The following is a 20,035-nucleotide window of genomic DNA, read 5'->3' on the forward strand; positions in this document are numbered from 1 at the left end:
TCAAAACCACAGTGAGATACCACCTCACACTGGTCAGAATGACCATCATCAAAAAGCTACAAATAGTAAATGCTGGAGAGGGTGTGGAGAAAAAGGAATGCTTTTGCACTGTTGGTGGGACTGTAAATTGATACAGCCACTATGGAAGACAGTATGGAGATTCCTTAGAAAACTAGGAATAAAACCACCATGTGACCCAGCAACCCCACCCCCAGGCATATACTCTGAGGAAACCAAAATTGAAAAAGATGCATGTATCCCATTGTCATTGCAGCACTATTTACAATAGCTAGAACATGGAAGCAACCTAGATGTCCGTCAACAGATGAATGGATAAAGAAGTTGTGGTACATAGACATAGTGGAATATTACTCAGCCATAAAAAGGAATGCATTTGTGTCAGTTCTAATGAGGTAGATGAACATAGAACCTATTATATAGAGTGAAGTCAGAAAGAGAAAGATTAATATTGTATTCTAATGCATATATACAGTATCTAGAAAAATGGTACTGGAGAATTTATTTACAGGGCAGCAGTGGAGAAACAGACATAGAGAATAGACTTATGGACATGGAGAGGGGAGGAGAGGGTGAGATGTATGGAAAGAGTAACATGGAAACTTATATTACCATATGTAAAATAGATAGCCACGGGGAATTTCCTGCATGGCTCAGGAAACTCTAACAGGGGCTCTGTATCAACCTAGAAGGGTGGGATGGGGAGGGAGATGGGAGGGAGGTTCAAAAGGGAGGAGATATATGTATACCTATGGCTGATTCATGTTGAGGTTTGACAGAAAACAACAAAATTCTGTAAAGCAATTATCCTTCAGTAAAAAAATAATTTAAAAAAATAGGCAATTCATGGTAGAGGAATGTGGAAGTTGCTCAATCGTGTCCCACTCTTTGAGACCCCATGGACTGTAGCATTTCAGGCTCCCCTGTCCTTGGGATTCTCTAGGCAAGAACACTGGAGTGGGTTGCCATTCCCTTCCCCAGGGAATAAAGATTTAAGGAACTTTTCTAATAGGCAAAGAAATGTAGATTAAAATAATAATGAAATACAATTTTTAACACCATTTCAAAAAACAGATTTTTTTTAAGATGGGAAGAATATTCAGTGCTGGCCAGTTGTAGGGTGCCTATTTCACTAGGGCACCCTTGAACTCTATTGGTAGGAAAAGTAACTGGAACATTTTAGGAATGCAGCTTTGAAAATGTTTTTATACCCTTGGAGCCAGTTCTTTATCTTTGGGGAAGTCTACCCTAAGAATATAAATGGGAGTTACGTGCTTATACTAATTCTGTCTGGAAAGGTCTATGAAATGTTTTCCATCGATGAATAATTTTGCAAATGGCTCTTGGTCCCAGGGACAGCTCTCGATTAAAAAACCCAGTTGAAGAGCCTTGTGCTTTCATAGCTCACTTGTCCCCTTCTCCAGGAAGCCCCACCCCTTCCTAAACCCTTTTTTCACTCTTCTCTCCCTGTGTTCTCATTACACCCCAAAATGCTGTACTAACCACACTGTCTTGTAATCATTGTCTGATTTGCCTCTCTCAGATAGTCACTGCCGTATTACATTTGTAACACTTAGTACCTGGCACATGGTAGAACTCTGTTAATGTGTGAACGTGTGAAAGAATGATTTCCATTGCCTTTATTCTAAAGCTGTTTTCCAAGCTTTAGGATTTATGCCATAGCTGTAGATTACTTCTATATGCTCCTATGTAACCAATTTGTATTTTTTTAATTGACCCCTTTCCCCCTCTTTTTAAAGAAAGTAAAATTGAAAAGAATCCTTACTATTTCTCCATGCTAAACAATAGTATTGCTATTAAAGTTTTCATTATTATTGTTAGACCACTCCAAATGACCTAGTGTGCAAGCCAAGTCATCTCGGGGAATAAACATCCCCCCCTGCCAATCTTCCCAGAAAAAAAAAAAGACTGTTAAATAAAGCAAAATTATTCACTATAAAAAATGTGTGTGTATATGTGTGTGTGTGTGTGTGCACGCATGTGTGTATTTATTCACGAGAGTGAGGTATGGATGAGTGGGCATTAAAATGCTTATGTTGATTTCAGGTTTCAAGTTTTTTTTTTTAAAGACAGCTGTATTGAGATATAATTCGCATACCATACCATTTGCTTTTTTTAGGTGTGTAATGTAATAGCTTTGAGTGTATTCGGAGTTGCACATCTATCACCACAATCCATCTTAGAACATTTTCATTACTCTAAAAAGAGACTGGTTCCCCATAGCCTTAATCCTCAATCCTCCCATACATCCATGTGTGGCTTTTTTCTTATGTTTTTCTCTAGTATTTGAATCTTTTATAGTGACCATGTATTTTTTATGTATGATCAGGGGGAAAAAGTAACGTTCTTTTGATTGTGGAAATAGTTTTTCAAGGCTTCTCCTTTTCTCCTCTGTTTATAGATGTCCTGCTTAGCAGAGTGATTTAAACCTGAGGGCCCTGACTAGAGGTCTGGTCACTTGCCAGGATTGTAGGCAGGGTGTTTATATATGCATTTTATCAGGGCAGATTTACAGCAGCGCTGCCTGGTTTCCATATGAAACTACCATTTATATCCTACATGTCATGGTTACTGATTTCACAACAGTCACTTTTTCTAAGCCAGTCTTGGCCCAGAGCACCTAAAGACTTACCTAATCATCTTATCAGGATATCTGCTACCTTCAACTGAAGGAAAAAAGGGAGAACTCTGGAGTTTCTATCTTGCCTCTATCACTGCTTGGTATCCAAAGCACAGAGCAGATCTTCGAGCCTTAAGACACTGGATCATGAGAAAGATCAGCCATGTCTTGTTAGAGCTTCAGGCCAGGTGATCACTTCCCTGGGAGGCTTCGACTCTCTCAAAACTAGTGAGAACCCGACGCATCAGTCAGCTTTGCTGATTCTGCAGCTTCTCTTTGCCTAAGTTTGAGGTGAAATGTCAGCAGAAAACTTAGAAAGAAATGAATCTGGAGTTCAGGTAGTACTCCCTCTACTGGGACCACCTAGCTTGGGGGTCTTCCAAGACTGTTTCTTACCTAGATACAGCTAAAAGATAACTACAGACAGTTTTCTGGAAAATCAGAAGGCCTTCTCTTCATATTATCAGCAATTGTTTCTTTTGATGGCATAAAGAGAATGTTAATGTTTGAAAGCTACTGTAAAGAGAACTCAATAAATAACATCCTGCTTCTTTCTCACCCAGGATCAGCTGAAATGCAAGTTTCTCTGAATGCACAGGGCAATGATTACTCTCAGAGCAGCACTAATTGCTGTTTTCTCTTCCTTCCTTCCTCACTTATGCCTTCAGTCAGTATTAGGGCAGCTTTGTTTGTATTTCTGTACTTAAAATAGAGCCCTTGATCATTGTGTTCTTAAGGCTCACTTTTCTCAGCTCTTCTGTATCTCCCAGAAGTAATGGATAGAGGCAGTCCTAACAAGGTAGATTCTAAGCTTTTTGGTGCTGACTTGGGTTTTATTTATTTGGGGGGTGGGTAGTAGAATAAGAGATTTAGGGGAATTGCAATAGCCCATAAAGAAGTGACATGGAGATATTTGAAAATCAATGATTAAAAACAGAAACTCACTAAAATCCAAGTTTCCCTGTAGGTCTCCTCTGTCATCGCTAATGTCAGCAGCATCTCAAGTCAAAGTCATTTGTGAATTTCATTAACATTGCTACTTCCCTTTTCCACATTAAGATAAATATAAATAAATAAATATACCAATTAAGAACAAAGCAGTCCCTATGAAGCCCAGCTGGAACCCACGAGGATTCTGCCTGTTCATACAGGATGCAGTGTGCAGACTGCCTCTCCTTCCTCTGACCTTGGAGTCTAATAGAAAGTAAATCTTATGGCTGAGAAACACTTGAAAATGTAGGATTTGCTGTCTTTAGGGTTAGGATTTGCAAAGCTGGTGCTTTCTTGGTGGGATAGCAGATGCAGGTTTGCAGTCATGCTCTTGTCACATGGCAGCTCTGGGATCTGGGACCATATTTTTTACCCTTCTGTTCCTCAGCTTCTCCCTCAGTAAAATTAGGAATGATAGTATTAATAGCATCTACTGCAAAGGATTGTTGGAAGCATTAAACAGATGAATGCATGTAAAGTGCTTAGGCCCATGCCTGACATATTGAAAACACTCATTAAACGTCAAGAATTTTTACTACCTTTGCTACAACATTTTCATTTATTATGATAGGTAAATATTTCATAATCCAAATGGCTTCTGGCAAGTACAGTTAACTGTCACTAAGTATAGATTATAGCTTTTTTCCTTCCAAAATGAGAATTAGAGAACAATGTAAGTAAATATATTTGCCTGATTTTAGTGTTTGAGTATATTATTTAGATCTTGGTTTAAAGAAGCAGACTGTAGGTACCGTACCGCCATTCTTACAAATCTTCAACTTATTAGTCTAACCTTCTTTTTTCCTCAGGCCTGAGTAACACTCACTCACCTTAAATCTTTATAGATGTGTTGGGGCTTGTCCATACTCAGCACAACTTTGGAGCTTTAGAGAGACTGAACATTATGTTGGCATGCTAGACGTTATCATTTACTCTGATTACAAAGACAACCTGGCTCTTCAGTTGCGTTCACCATACTTCCTTGATTTAATAACCAACTTCCCCAGTTTGTGCAGCTTCCTGGCTTCTTGGAGCTGAAATGATTGTTCATTTCCATTATAATGAGCAGTCTCTAATGTAACAACTGAAGTATCTGCTAGAGGGTAGCAGTCTCCTTCTCTCCAGGGTCAATCTTTCTTCTCTTTGTGTCCTTGAGCTGCAGCAGGAGAGGACAGTCACGGGCTGGTGATTATCTTTTTGGAATTGGAAGGAAAAGTTCCTGTGCCTTACCTCTTCACTATCATTGTTCTTTCAAACTAGAGCTTCTTCCCAGGTTAATATACATTTTACCTTTTTTCTAGTTTTTAAAATTAATATGTATCTGTTAATTTCTTTGAACATCCTTTGTGAAGAATCAAGAAGCTTGTCTCCTTCCCAGCTTACGCCTCACAGTTAGTCCTCAGTGATAATCATCCCCTCCACCTACCTTAAGTAGTTTGTTCTCGTATATTTATACGAAAAATGCTTTCACAGATCTCGCTGTTAAAATTTCTGCACATTATCTACTCATTTCCTGTAGATTGGATGGAGGGTTAACATCCGCATGCACATGCATGCCTGTGCACACATGCCTGCCCTCCTTCTCTTCATTCCCCTTTCACAGTTTTTGGCTAAATCACTGGACAGTGTTTGCTGCTGACTCTATGAATATTATTCGTGGCTACACCTAGTTCAGTTGTCCTTTCTTATGTATTTGCTTAGTTTTCTATCAGATAATTGCTGTTTTTCCCCAAATGATCCAACAGCTCTATCAAATGGATGTCATTATTTTGTCCCATTTTTGTTCTCTTTACCCATACTTCAGCCTTTGATATCTATATTTTTTTCCTTCTTGTTGATCAGTTTATTCCTTTTTTACTCCTTGGCTATTAACTGTAGAGAGATTTCAGGGGAAGATGCTTGTGGTCATTCTGTTACATCTGATTGAAAATTATTTTTGCATTTTCACCTCTAAAAGAGGCTGTTCCATCTTAAAAGACCTTGCCCCTTAGCACAGATTTTTAACTTATATTTTATTTATTTATGTTTGATATGTTACATGGTTCAAAATTAAAAAAGAATACAAAGATGCAGAGTTAAAAAATCCCTTTTATCTATCCCCTAGTTACTCCTTTTCCCTCCCTAGAAAGAACCAATATCATTGGTTTCTTGTGTATCTGTACAGAACTATTCATGAGTATTTCCCCTTTGTACACAAATTGTTGAATTTTTATATGCATTGTTTTGCACCTTGCATTTCACTTAACAATGGATCTTAGAATTTATTCCATAAAAGTTCTTTAAAAGCTTCTCATTTTCTTGAATATCTTTCTGTGTCTGATTTATTTTACTTAACATAGTTCTCTCAAGGTCCATCCATGTTGAAAATTTAAGAGTTTTCCTTTTTATGGATGATTAGCATTGCATTGTATTTATTTACCAGTGTGTTCTTTGTCCATTTACCCATTGATGGACATTTAGATTGTTTCTGTGTCTTGGCTATTGTAAACAATGTTGTAATGAACATAGGAATGCACATATCTTTTTGAGTTTGTGTTTTTATATTCTTCAGTGGTAGAATTGGCCTAGTGGTAGAATTGCTAGGTCTTATGGTAGCTCTATTTTTAATTTTTTCATGAACCTCCATACTGTTTTCCATAGTAATCATACCAATTTACCTCCCCACCAATAGTACATGAGAATCCCATTTTTGCCACATCTTCTCCAACACTTGTTATTTCTTATCTTTTTGATAATAGCTTTCTGACAGGTGTGAGATGGCATCTCATTGTGGTTTTGTTTTATATTCCCCTGGTGATTAGTGATGTTAAATATCTTTTCATATATCTCTTAGCCATCTGTCTGTCTTCATTAGAAGAATGCCTATTCAGATCATCTGCTCATTTTTTAGTCATTTTTTTTTTTTGCTATTGAGTTTTATGAATCTTACAGTTTTTAAATAACAGGTCTTTGAGATATAATTCATATTTCATACAATTCATTTAAAGTGTACAATTCAGTGCTTTTTATTATACTCACAGTGTGTGTAACCATCACCGTAATTAATTTTAGAATGTTTTTATCTTTCCATAATGAAATTCCATATCATTAGCAGTCAGTCTCTATTTCTTACCCAACTCCCACAGCCTTAAGCAACCACGAAATCTACTTTCTGTCTGCAGATTTGCCTATTTTGGACATTTTTATGTAAATAGAGTCATACTGTATGCAGGCATTTCTGTTTCTTACAGTTTTCAGCAGAAATTCAAGTGAGTAGGTGGTTTTCCAAGTTGATGTGGGTATTTTGGGAGGTAAGTTGTTACCTACTCAGGAGAGTAAGTCAGATTAGTTTTAAAGTGGGGATGACTTAGCAGATTTCCAGGAGAGAGTTAGTCAGCAAAGATAGTTGGGATTAGACTATCTTTCCTACAATGTAAAACCCTTGTGTAAAGTGAGACCTAAACTACTGTGACTTTCCAAGGTCTGCAGATCACTGAGCAGTATGCTAAGGGATCATCTTGAAGTCAACACTGGATCAGAATACAGTTCTGGCTTTGTAATGAAAGTCTTTGGGGGAAAAAACAGTTGTCTTACAAAATTGACTGTCTCTATTTTGTTGCATAATTACTTTCAGTAATATTTTTTCAGTTGGTTAATTTGCCTTATCCTATGCTTTGCCTCCAAACACAGATCAGAACATTTTTATGAACTCTTGCCAGATCTGGTTCACCTTTGCCTTCTGTGTATCTTATCTGTTCCACCACATCTCAAAATGTCTAGTCATTTTCCTGTGATCAGAGCAGGAGCAGGTATCTCTCACACAATCATTTGGTCCTTATTGCCAAAGGGGTTGATGTGTCATGTTTCCTTAAAGCCTGGACTGACCCAGAAATTACCCCATTTTTCAGATTACAAAGGAGGGGCCAAGGGTTATAGGAAGGTTAAGGCCAGGTTTCCTCAGTTGTCAAAATTTTAAAAATCTTATCTTTAAAAAAAAAAATTGTTCTGTAGTCTTAACCATCATATGTGCTCCTCTTCACTGCTTTGTGTAAGAGTAAGGAAGGAACCAATGTTCTCTAGGGATTTATAAATTCATAGGTAGCAACTGTATCCTAGAAGGTAAATTCAAACAGAGAGCCATTTGGCAACCCTTAGTGGAGCAGGCCAGCAGGAAGATAAACAATCGCTAACCTGGAACTGTGGGAAGCAAGGAAACTGTACTGTGCTGTTGGCAACCTTTTTATGAAAGATTGGAAGAATTAAAGCTCCCTGGTAGAACTACAGGTCTAGCATTATGGGAAACTTTATTTTTTAACCTGGATTGTTTCTTTAATCTTAAGAAAGATATATTAGTATTCCTTTGGGTGAAAAAAAATCAAATTGGTGTAAACGTAAAAGGATATTTATTGGCTTATGTACCCTAAGGTTCTAATGAGTAGAAGTATAATTGGATCCAGGGGCTCAAAGCATGATGCAGTTCTCTTTTTCTCCTTTGGCTCTTGGTTTGACCCTCCTCTGTATTGGCACCATTGTGGGGCAGACTTTCTCCCAGTGATGGTCACTGGGAGCTCCAGGTTAATCACTTCAACAGGCAAAAACAAGAAAACAAAGAGCCAAAATAACCATCCACACAAACACACAAACTCCAGGGGCTCATCTTCCCTAGTAGTTCCAAAATTGGTTCTAGAATTGAGTCTCTTTCCTCATTCCTGAACCAGACATTGTGGTGGGATGGACTATCCTAAGGCACCTTTGATATGAGTTAGTTCACATATGAAGAGAGAGAAAGTGGGTCATTAGCCCCACTCAAACAACGTAGACTGAGAATAGGGAAGGAATATTTCCTAAAGGAACAACAGGTGTCGTTACCAGAAGAGAGAACAGATGCTGTGTGCAACCAAAGTCTGTTTGCTACAGAGAGAAAATCAAGAACTCCCTTGGGTTTTGTTTCGTTTTTTAATTTCGGCTGCACTGGGTCTTCCTTGCAGTGCACTAACTTCTCTAGTTGTGGTGTGTGGGCTTAGTTGCTCTGTGGCATGTGGGATCTTAGTTCCCTGACTAGGGATCGTACCTGCACCTCTTGCATTGGAAGGCAGATTCTTAACCACTAGACTACCAGGGATGTCCCAGTTCACTTGGTTTCGAAGTGTACAGCAGGGTATGCTCACAGAAGTAAATAACTTCTCTGCTAAAGATTAGTGAGAGAAAATTAGGCATAAATGACAGAAGAAGGGACTCTGGTATATTACAGAGAAGCTAGATACAGATATATTCAGAGAAGCTAGATACAGATCAAAGTTTTTTAGAGCAAATCCCCTTTCCCCACCGATTTTCATTATAAAGGTATAACTATATTCCTAAAAGGAGACAGATCCATGGAATTGCTAAGTTGGGAACTTCTGATGAAATAGGAGTTACGGTTGCTACAGATCTGTAATATGTACTAGGCTTTGTGATGACATCAGTGATAGAACACCTGCAGATGTTTCTTTTTCCTCACTATTCTTTAGAAGTACGTAACCTCTCCCCAAACCTTCCCTCACCCCAAAGTAATGGAATTTGTGTTTATATAGCTTTGAGACTAGGGTTTTTATTTCTGGTCCTGTCTTAGTCTTAGCTCCCTTCTTCTCTCAGCCTTTGTGAAGTTTGCTTGCTGTGGGTCTGGGCCCAGATAGTGTTACCTCTACTGCAGATTCCACGTCTAGGTGTGCTGTGTGAAGAGAGGGTGTCGGCAAGTACCAGGAAGGAGGAATCCAGAGCAAACTCTTCTCTCCTGATCAGGAAACTCAGCTGGGTCTCTACTCCTCATCATGCCCAGAATTTGCATTCCTTATTTCCTTATGGAAATTGCTCTCATCATTGTCAGTTTTACAGAGAAAACTCATTCTAGGGTAAAGAACTGCAGCAAAGATAGGAAGCACTGCTGTGCTTCAGGCTGATGGATTGGCAGGAGTGATACTAGACTTAGAACCTCACTGACTCAGACCTGAAAGACTCCCTCCAGGGCATTTGATCGAGTCTGTTCCCCTGCTGTGTGAATCCTTGCTATGTTATGTAATCATCTAGCCTCAGCTTCCAGAGTCTAGAATCCATAGGTTATGGAATGTCAGTGCTGAATGTGATCTTAAAGATCATATAGGGCTGAGACCAGAAGAATCCAGGAGTGTGAACTCTTAAGACCCATGTTCTTTCCACTACCAATGTTGTCATTCCAAATGAAGGGCAGCCCTTGCTGGTGGAATTACAGAGGTGGATTTAAATGTCTCTGTGAAAAAATAAATAAATAAATAAATAAAAATAAATGTCTCTGTGTTCATCCCATCACAAGCTGTCTGGGCTTACTTTCCTTTCAGTGCTAAACAGTAATGAATCCTTTCTTTCCATTTTTCACCCTAGGGGTTGCCCTCCTCTCAGACGTGTACCCTGAGAAAATCTTGCCTGGCCTGCTGGCTCAGTATGACAGCAGTAAAGACAGGCACACACCGGAGACCAGAATGAAAGTGGGGGAAATCCTGATGCGAATCGTCAGGGCATTGGGTGAGTTTTCTTGTTCCAGCCTCTGAAATGGGTTCAGGGAGTGCTGTGGCTGTGGAACCAAAGTCTGTGCACCTTGGAGGCTTGTTATGCTAGTAAGGGGAGGACAGTCTGGGAGCTGGGATGAACTATTTAATGTTCAGTGATTTAGCAAATGTTCAGTGCACACCGAGAGATTGGCCCAGTAGTGCGCGTGCTCCTGCAACTGCTTAGTCTCCTCCCCTGAGCTATGTCAGGGCCTGATTTTCCTCAGAGCTGGGACGAGAGGTTTCCCACTTGCTGAGCAACAGTGAGCATGAAAAGAAGGGGAATGTCAGACAGAGAAGGAGGGGTGCTAACTCTGGTTAAATGGCTCTTGTGTACCTGGTTATCTACATTCATGATCTCATCTGATTTTCCCAAGACATTCTCTAAAGAGGCTGTTGTTAGGTCCATTTCATAGATGAGGAAACTGTGGCACAAAGAACTTCAGCAATTTGTTCAAGACTCATTCAGCTGGTAAATAGTAGTGCTAAGAATTAAATCTGCTGGCCCTTCCCTGGTGCTCCAATGGCTAAGACTCCACATTCCTAATGCAGAGGGCCTGGGTTCCATTCCTGGTCAGGGAACTAGATCCTCCATTCCCCAACTAAGAGTTCACATGCCGCAACTAAAGATCCTGCATGCCGCAACAAAGACCCAGTGCAGCCGAATAAACAAATACTAAAAAAAAGATAAGAAGTGAACCTGCCAACTCAGAGGAAATTGCTCAAAACCACAACCATGAGCTGAGAGTATTAAGACTGTGGGCTCCAGAGTCACATTGCCTGGGATCAGATCCCAAGCTGCTTGCTAGTGGCTTTTGATTATAGGAATGGTTCTTGACCTCGTGATGCCTCAGTGTCCTGATATATAAAAAGATATTAATAATACTTAACCTCATATGCCTATTGTAAGGGTTAAATTTTACTCTTCACTCACTAGGGGAAGATTTTGGAAAACTAACTAGCTTTTTTGCCTCTGGTATCACGAAATCTCATTGAGTTCTTCCTTCACCAGTACGTCCAAGGATTTCAAAAGATTTCACATAGTCATGTATCATGTCTATGGATATAGCCATTAATTTTCCTAATTTCTGGGTGACCCTTCTGGCTAAAGAAGATAGAACTTAGATCTCCAAACACTTAAATTCTTTCATAACTGAAAGGGAAATCTCATGAGAGTGAAATTAAAAAGATAATTTTTTTCTCTCCTCTGAAGAATGGCCAACTTTCTATATTTGCCTCTGTCTTAAATATGGGTCTGAAACATACCAGGCAAGTGAACCATTATGAGCGATGATTCTCTCACAGTAGGTGTGAGTACTCAGTTTAATGTATTGCAGGATCAAATGCAACTTCCGACTTCCATTTGTGTGTAACATTGTGACTGTCGATCTCAGGAAGAATGTGTCTGATACATAGGTGGCATCAGAAGAACATATCTTTTCTCTGAAACTTCTGGTAGACCTCTACCATTGGGAAGATAAACACTGAAAATGCACAGTTCTTTGTCTCCATGGGCCAGTCCAGATCACTTCCTGTGGTGAGAGTGAAAGTGGGGATGAAGGACTAGGTTGAGTGGGAGACAGGTTTTGTTCCTCCTTACATGTTCCTGTAATTAGCACAATTTCCAAAACCGCCTTCTGGCATTTCAAAGCATATTCCATCAGTGCTCAAAGTTCTAATCATCCTGATGTCTATTCCAACAAGTACCCAGCCGTAAACATTGCCTTAGCTTTAACTGCTACTTTCTAATTCACTTTACCAACTTGTCCAGGTGCATAGATGAGATGGCTTATCCTTTAAGTGAAATTAAAACCCGTTTTTACAACGTAGCCAATATCCTTACTTTCCTATTGGTGTGGAAATCCTTGTGACAGCCCCTTTATAAGATTTCTTTAATAAGTACCCTGATTTCCCAGTGGTCCAAGCCTTGTGCTGTCCCCACCCTCCAGCTCTTGTTTGCAGGGGGGAAGTTCCGTGGGAGCATGAGACCCACAGGTAGCAGCCAGGTGCTGTCCACCACCACTTCCTCTTGGCTTCAATTCTCGAACCACCCCTGCTTTTCTTCCTACTGCTAGACAATGGTGAAAAGTCAGCTGGAGCTTTTTTTTTTTTTTTTACTTTCCATTAAAACAATTGAAGTATTATATGCATATAAAAAGGTATATAAAGCACACTGATTTTAATAGTGTGGTTTTATTATTCTTTACATATTTGCCACCACCCAGATCAATACAGAGAAGCTTCTAATAACCCATAAAGTTTCCTTTTTTCCCTTCCTAGTCTATACCTGCCCCAGAGGTAAGCACTCTTCTGACATTTTATCAGCATTAATTTATTTTGATTGTCTTGTGAATCTCATTTTAATGGAATTAAATCCCCATATTTCTAGTAAGTTGATAGATATAGGCTCTTGGGTAAAATTTGGGTCAGATTTTAAGGGGCAAGAATATATCACAGACTATGTTGTGCCTTCTGTTTCCTGTTGTCTCACATTTCGAGGTGTAATGATGTCTGGTGTCCTCTTTTAGTGATGTGAAGATTGATCAGTGATGTTTCCCATAGGATAAATCCGTAATAAACTTCCCCATCAACCTTCCCTCTGTTGGTTTTAAGTAACCACTGGTGGTTGTTGCCTTGATTGTTGGTGTTATTTCATAGAAGTTACCTTTTTTTACACATCAGGAAACAGCTTCAGAGAGGGTTACTAACTTGCCTAATGTTACACAGCTAATTAGTGATGGATCCAAAATTTCAACCCAGACAGTCTGACTCTAGACCCAGTCTCTTACCCACTGCACGATACTGCATCCTGAAGATTTTCCCATGTCAGTAAGCATCTTTTTCCTGTCATTAACATGCACATTTTCCACATCCTCTATAATTTTTAATGATTGCATGATAATACATCATTTGAATGTATCATAATTTTTTTCAACTGACCAGCTTACAGTTGTTCTGATTTTTCACTATTATGAATTATATTAAGACGAATATTCTTATAGCTAAATCTTTGTGCAGACCCATGACAATATCCTAGGAAAATTTTCTAAAAGTATAATTTCTTAGAAGCATGTGCATATTTTTAAATGTATTTCTTGCTAAATTGTCTTCCCAAGAAATTGTGCCAGTTTATATCTTAATGTTTGAGAATATTTGTACCTTCATCAGCACTATTACGCTGTGTGTTATTTTTATCAAACAGATATATAAAGAAATGCTGTTGTTTTTATTTCCATTTATTCAATTGATAGGGTTAAATAGTTTTCATAGGCTAAATTTTTGTGTGTGCATGTGCATATAAATTGCTTCTTCTTATCCTTTCTTCATTTTTCCATTGTGGTGTTGATTTTGTTATTTAATTTGTAAAGCTTTATATACTTATAGATCTTGAACCACTAACATTTATGTTGTAAATATTTTCTTTGGGTTTATATTTTAGTTTTGTTTGCATTTTCTGTTTAACTTGTTTTGAATTGCAGAAGCTTTTTATTTTGATGTAGGCAAATCTATCTTTTCCTTTATGGCTTTCTTAAAGCAACATCGTATAAGTATGAATCTATATATTGTGTTGGCCGAAAAGTTGGTTTGGGGTTTTCTGTACAATCTTATAGAAAACCACAAATGAAGTTTTTGGCAAACCAATATTTTAATCTCTATTCCTTAACATAGAAAATATGGTGGAAGAATTTTAGTTTCATTTCCTTTTTTCTCCATTTCTTCTTTTTTAGTTTCATTTCTTTTATTTAAAGAACTATTTAGTTTTTTTTATTGTACTTTTAGAAATTTAATCTTAACACATTGCTAAATTACCAGTCACTCCAAATGTTTCCCCATCTGTTTCCTCTTATATGGCCCAGTGTCAGCAATAACCTGTGGGTTGTTATATGTCATTGCATTTTTTAAAACTTCTTTTAAATGTATAGAATTAACTAACTGTGCTCAAGATATTGAATTGATAATTGGGACAACACCTGGCAAGTGCAATTAAAGCAAAAGGTATTGAGTTCATCTGTGAGGATATTTCCTTCTGAGATTGCCTAGTGTTATTCCTGATCTGTTGTAGACTACACTCCTTGCTCACATATGGCAGATACAGTGTATTCTCTCTCTTCAGCAGAGCTGGACCAACACTACCCAATTCTTTGTTCCTCTAGACCAGTGAGTCTCAAATGGGGGAGTGGAGGGAAGAATTTTGCCCCCCAAGGGACATTGGCAATGTTTGGAGACATCTTTAGTTGTTAAAGCTGGGGGCAGGGAGGATGTTACTGGCATTAAGTGGGTGGACACTAGGAAAGTTTTTTAACATCCTGCAGTGCCCAGGACAGCCCCCTGCAACCAAAAATGACCTGGCCGAGAATGTCAGTAGGCCTTCTGTTGATGTGCCCTGTTGTAGAGCTCCTGTTCCTGCTTCATAACATCACAGATGCGTTAATTAAATCCAGGACTGCCACATAAAATTGTGCAGGTTGTTCACAGATTCGGAAAGTCTGAGAGACATCACTGTATGAATGGCATGCTCTGGAGCTGTCCCCATACTCAGCTGTGCAGTCATCCTCATGGCCTTAGCTGAATTCCAGCTTATCCCCCATCTCAGTTGCAACCTAGATTGCCCTCTCACTGGAGAGAGTTAGAAAAAGTTATTAATTCATTTTTGTAATGTATTTACAAATCCTTTTGCATGTGGGAGGTTCTGCACATGGCTAATATTATGTATTTTATATGAATCTTACAAGCATACTTTTTAGTGGATAGCCTTTTCTGATTTTTGCTAACTATAGGAGCATGTCCTTATTAGAGCTTGTGACCACCTTTGAAGCAATTACATATGTCTCTTTTTTTGCCTTCTGTTTACATTTAATGAACCATAATAAGAACTAAAGTGTAATTTAAAATTATCTCTTGTATTTAGGGAATATTTTATATCCTTTGTTTATATTTATTTCTCATTCTAAGGAAAAAGGGGGAGATATAAATGGAACTGCTTTTTACTCATTTGTGGCTCTCATTTCAATCTCAAGCTTGGATCAGAAGTCTTTGGTGGAAGAATAATTTCCACCTCTGCCTGTAGTAATGCCCGAACATTCTCTGAATGCTTGTTTAATTTCCTGCTTTTGTCAAGTTCTAAATCATATACATTCCTGAGTTATTTGGTAGCTCTTCCTAATGCTCGAAGTTGGTTTTATTTATCTTGAATATGGTTATTTTTTTCCCTTAATTTGGTGCATAGAGTCATCAGTGTAGTCCAGTTTAAAAATATTTTTTGAGTATGCACTGAATGGTGGGTTCTGTGCCTGAGGCTGGAGATAGAAACATGGAAAATCCACAGTCTCATCCTTCAAGGAGCTTATAGTTTAGTCAGAGAGGTCAGCTCATACACACATCGTTGTGAGGTGACCTGCTAATTTATGGTGAGGCCTGTGTGGAGTGTTGTGGGAGCTCAGAGGAAACAGTCTCATCTGTCCTTTTTCTGCTTAGACCCTGCAGTTAAATGTGGCAGAATGCTGTGGGGTTACATCAGTTCTGCATCGTTATCAAACACAGCAGGTCAGTTTTTGAAGAACAGCTTTTGTATGTCAGCTTTCAGAGATTTTCAACTAATGGCAAAGCCTGATCTAAAGTGAAAAAGTATGTTGAATGTGTGAATAATTGGATACCAGTCTGGGAGTTCAGTATTCATAGATTTCAGCAGCAATGAATGACTGTCAAGTATTAGAGTTTACATACTTGGAAAGGAGAATTTTTCAGTAAAATTCAGCAAATCAAATGAAATGCTTCTTGCCAAGTTTGCCTAGGTTAGCATCAGTATAGTTCAACACTTACATTAATGTGAATTAAAAATATTAATCTGGCCAAAAGTAAAAGTTGTAGCTCAGGCTGAGTAATTTTTTTCTTCACTTCTTTCTGTTTTCTTTTCCTCATGTCAATTTTTTTTTAGAGTTATAACTTTAAAAGTTACTTTATAGACCTTTCCTTTCCTAATTGTATTAGTAGTATGTAATAATTTTGGACAGTTTGGAAAATATTAAAAAGTATAAAAAAGTAATCACTGATAGTTTCACCATTCAGAAGTAGCCATTCTTTGTTTATATTTTGATGTTTCCTTTAGTTTTTCTTTCTCAGACTTGTAATTATACTGTATATATGCTGCCTTTTTTCCATTTAACATTATTTATAATCACTTTTCCATGTCATTAAATATTTCTTGAAAATATAAGATTTATTGGTTATTATAATTAATCACCTGAATTTATCATAATTTTATTTAATTATCTTCTCAAAAGATATTAGTGTTTAATTAGGTGGTTCTGGTTTCTTACTTTATGAGGAACTTTATGAGGATTATGAAAAGTGTGCTATTGATTATTCTTATACATAAATCCTTTGGTGAATCTTTGAGTCTTTCCTTAGTGTTGGTTCCTACAGGGAAATTACTTAGTCAAAGTATGTGCATGCTTATACTTTAAGGCTCTTGATATTTAGTGTTAAGTTGCCCTTCAGATATGTACTCTCTTGTCAGCAGTGAAAGAGACTGCCAGTATCAGAGAAAAATTATTCCATGGCTTCATACCTATCCTCTAACCCTGATCTGCTGCTGCTGCTGCTAAGTCACTTCAGTTGTGTCCAACTCTGTGCGACCCCATAGACGGCAGCCTACCAGGCTCCCCTGTCCCTGGGATTCTCCGGGCAAGAACACTGGAGTGGGTTGCCATTTCCTTCTCCAATGTATGAAAGTGAATAGTGAAAGTGAAGTCGCTCAGTCGTGTCTGACTCTTCGCTAGCCCATGGAATGCAGCCTACCAGGCTCCTCCATCCTTGGGATTTTCCAGGCAAGAGTACTGGAGTGGGTTGCCGTTGCCTTCTCGGCTAACTCTGACCAGCCATCTCTGAAATGTGTACCTTTGCTCCCTGAATGAATGGAGGAATCTGTCAGAGAATGTTGGAGGGAGAGGGGGTGGATGAACGGAAGGAGGTCAGGGAGGGACTGATGGATGGAAGGGTGGATGCATGACTCAGAGCTGCCCTGGAAGAGCAACTCAGATCTGGTAGTGTCATCATGACATACAAAGAACAGCACTTTATTTTTAGAGGCAGAACGTAGTCTTCTAGTCAGCAAGCTTAGACAAGTTCTAGTTTACTCTAGGTCAGAAACGTCGAAAATTGAGAGCAGAAATAGAAAGTCAAATTCACATTGTTTCATCTGAAGAGTTTACCTTCAGGGAACACTGTAAGAAAGAACAAGGAATTAATATTTGGAATGAGGAATGAGAGGAGAGAACTAAATTTCAGGTCTCTGTTAGACTGCGCCATGGCAGCTAGTGACACTGAGAATCCTGGGGCACAGCAGCTTATACTTCTTGGTTAGAAAGCACCTTTTCTCAAATTACTCTCTGTGCCCCGAGAAGGGTGGGTCCTGGGCCTTTAAGAGATGTATATATGTGCGTATTATATATATATATCTCTTAGAGCCTGCACAACACTCATTTAATGTGTTTTGTCAACTCTTTCTGTATCATCTGCTTTTGTTTTAGTTCAGTGTTGCCACTTTACAATTCATCTATGTGATAAGTAGCCCCTGATCCCCTCCAACTGCAGGATGAAGCCCGTAGTCTGATTCTAGAAAACCTGACGATCCCTGCCCATAGAGGAGCAGATTCAGCACCAGGCTCTGCTCTGATGAACACCTTCTAGCCCGTGGTAGAAAACAAAGGAAAATGGAATAATTGGATTTGTCCAGCAGGCTACTGTGAGTTAACCCAGTTGGGTTAGCCTGGGATTTAAGATGAGGAGAGGAGCTTTTTTAAAAGAAAACTTTTTTTTTAATTTGAGTCAGTTTTTTTTTTTTTTTTTAACTTTATTTATTTATTTATGGCTAGGCTGGGTCTTGCCTGCTGTGTGAGGGCTTTCTCTAGTTGGGTGAGCAGTGGCTACTCTTTGTTGTGGTGGAGGAATTCTCATTATGGTGGCTTCTCGTTGCGGAGCATGGGCTCTGGGCGCTCGGACTTCAGCAGTTGTGGCGCATAGGCTTAGTTGCTCTGTGGCACGTGGAATCCTCCTGGACCACAGAACAATCACGTGTCCCCTGCATTGGCAGGCAGATTCCTACCCACTGTGCCACCAGGGAAATCCAAAGAGAAGCTTTTAAATAGCTGCATAGAATTTTATAGTGTAGATGCACCACAGTTCACTTATTCAGCCATTTGTCTGTGGCTGAAACTTCATTTTTTTCCTATTTTTTTCCTATGACATGCAGTGCTGCAATATAAATTCTCATATATGAAAAAAAAAATTCTCATATATGTGGGCCAATGGAAATATTTATTAGATATGTATATATGCAAAGTTCATATATATGTAAATATTAAAGTACTGGACCTTTATTTCTGTGAGATTGATACTTGCCAAAGTGGATTCACTCAGTCACTGGCTGTTTTTATTTTAAATTGTTTATGTACTAGCAGATTACTTCCTGAAATTGTAGGTGAGACAGGGCTTTTTGAACCCCCTGCTATGTCTGTTGTCAAATAGAGAAAAGTATCTTTTGAAAATTGTTTTTCAAAGAGAGTGGACTAAAAATGTCCTCTTTTGTGCTATTTTGTCGTTTGTCTTGATTGCAATGGGAAGAAAGGCATTTTAAGTAGTAAATTCCTGGGAATTCCCTGGCTGTCCAGTGGTTAGGACTCCATGGTTTCATTGCCAAGGGCGTGGGTTCAATTCCTGCTTGGGGAACTAATGTCTTGCAAGCTGTACAGCAGCAGCCTAAAAAAAGTAATACATTATTAATGCATTTTGCTATTAAATATAACATATAATACTAGTCAAGGAATGACAAATTGCTTTTAGAAATATCTTGCTCAACGAAACTTGTTTAAAGGTGCAGCATTATAATCAATCACCTTAAGGGCTTTCTAATTAAGTAGTTTCCAGAAATATTTAAACTTTTAATTTACTAATTTTAAAATGTTAGTTTAAGGGCTTTTTGCTTCATCGCATATGTTGTGGTTCCCTTATATGTAGTAAAAGAGCTCAGAACATAATGGCTTAAAACAGCCACCATTTAGGGACTTCCCTGGAGGTCCAGTGGTTGAGACTCTGCTTTCCAATGCGAGGGGCACAGGTTCAGTCCCTGGTTGGGGAGCTAGTGTCCCACTTGCCGCGGGGTATGGCCAAAATTTAAGAACAAAACAAAAAACTACCACCATTTATTTGTTCAGAATTCTGTGAACCACATAATGCTTGGCAGGGACACCTCATCTCTGCTCCACATGGTGTTGTCTGGGCTCAGCTGGTGGCTCTTTTACTGCCTGCGGAGTCAGCTAGGCTCACCCAGGAGATTGCATTCAGTTGGGACCTTGACTGGGGCACCCTAGTGCTCCTCCATATGGCTTCAGTCTGTTCTTGCATGTGGATGGTCATCATTCAGCAGTCTAAGCCAAACTTCTTTTCAGTATGGTGAATGGTTTCCCAGAAAACAGAAACAGAAACTGCCAGGCCTCTTAAGAGCTAAAGCTGGAATTGGCTTAGTATAACTTCTGCCACAGTCTGCTGTCAGAGTGAGTCCCCAAACCAGCCCAGGTTCAAGGGGAAGGGAAGTAGCCTCTGATTCTTGATGAGAGAAACCACGTTCAGGGATGGCGTATTGGTAAACATATCTGCATACTAGTGCATGCTTATTGTGTTTGTTGACAGAAGCCTAACAATACATGGATCTATATGGGTATATAAAGAAAAGTCCAGTCTCTGCCAAATGTTATAGTTAATATTCTTACCTCCCAAGGTAAACAATGATAATAGTTTGGTATGTATTCTTTCACACCTCTTCCTATGTTCCTACAGATATATGCAAACA

General features: G+C 38.8%; 1 protein-coding gene across 2 annotated transcripts in view; it reads left to right on the forward strand.

Annotated features, from left to right (window-relative positions):
* Window positions 1–20,035, forward strand: part of TANGO6 (transport and golgi organization 6 homolog) — a 174,280-nt gene that overhangs the window by 89,400 nt on the left and 64,845 nt on the right. For both annotated transcript variants that reach the window (XM_043898918.1, XM_043898919.1), the window contains exon 15: window positions 10,025–10,165. In XM_043898918.1, the coding sequence (XP_043754853.1) occupies window positions 10,025–10,165 (141 nt within the window). The remainder of the gene's footprint in view (window positions 1–10,024; window positions 10,166–20,035) is intronic.

Source organism: Cervus elaphus, chromosome 4, assembly GCF_910594005.1.
Source record: "Cervus elaphus chromosome 4, mCerEla1.1, whole genome shotgun sequence".
NCBI classification, from domain to species: domain Eukaryota; kingdom Metazoa; phylum Chordata; class Mammalia; order Artiodactyla; family Cervidae; genus Cervus; species Cervus elaphus.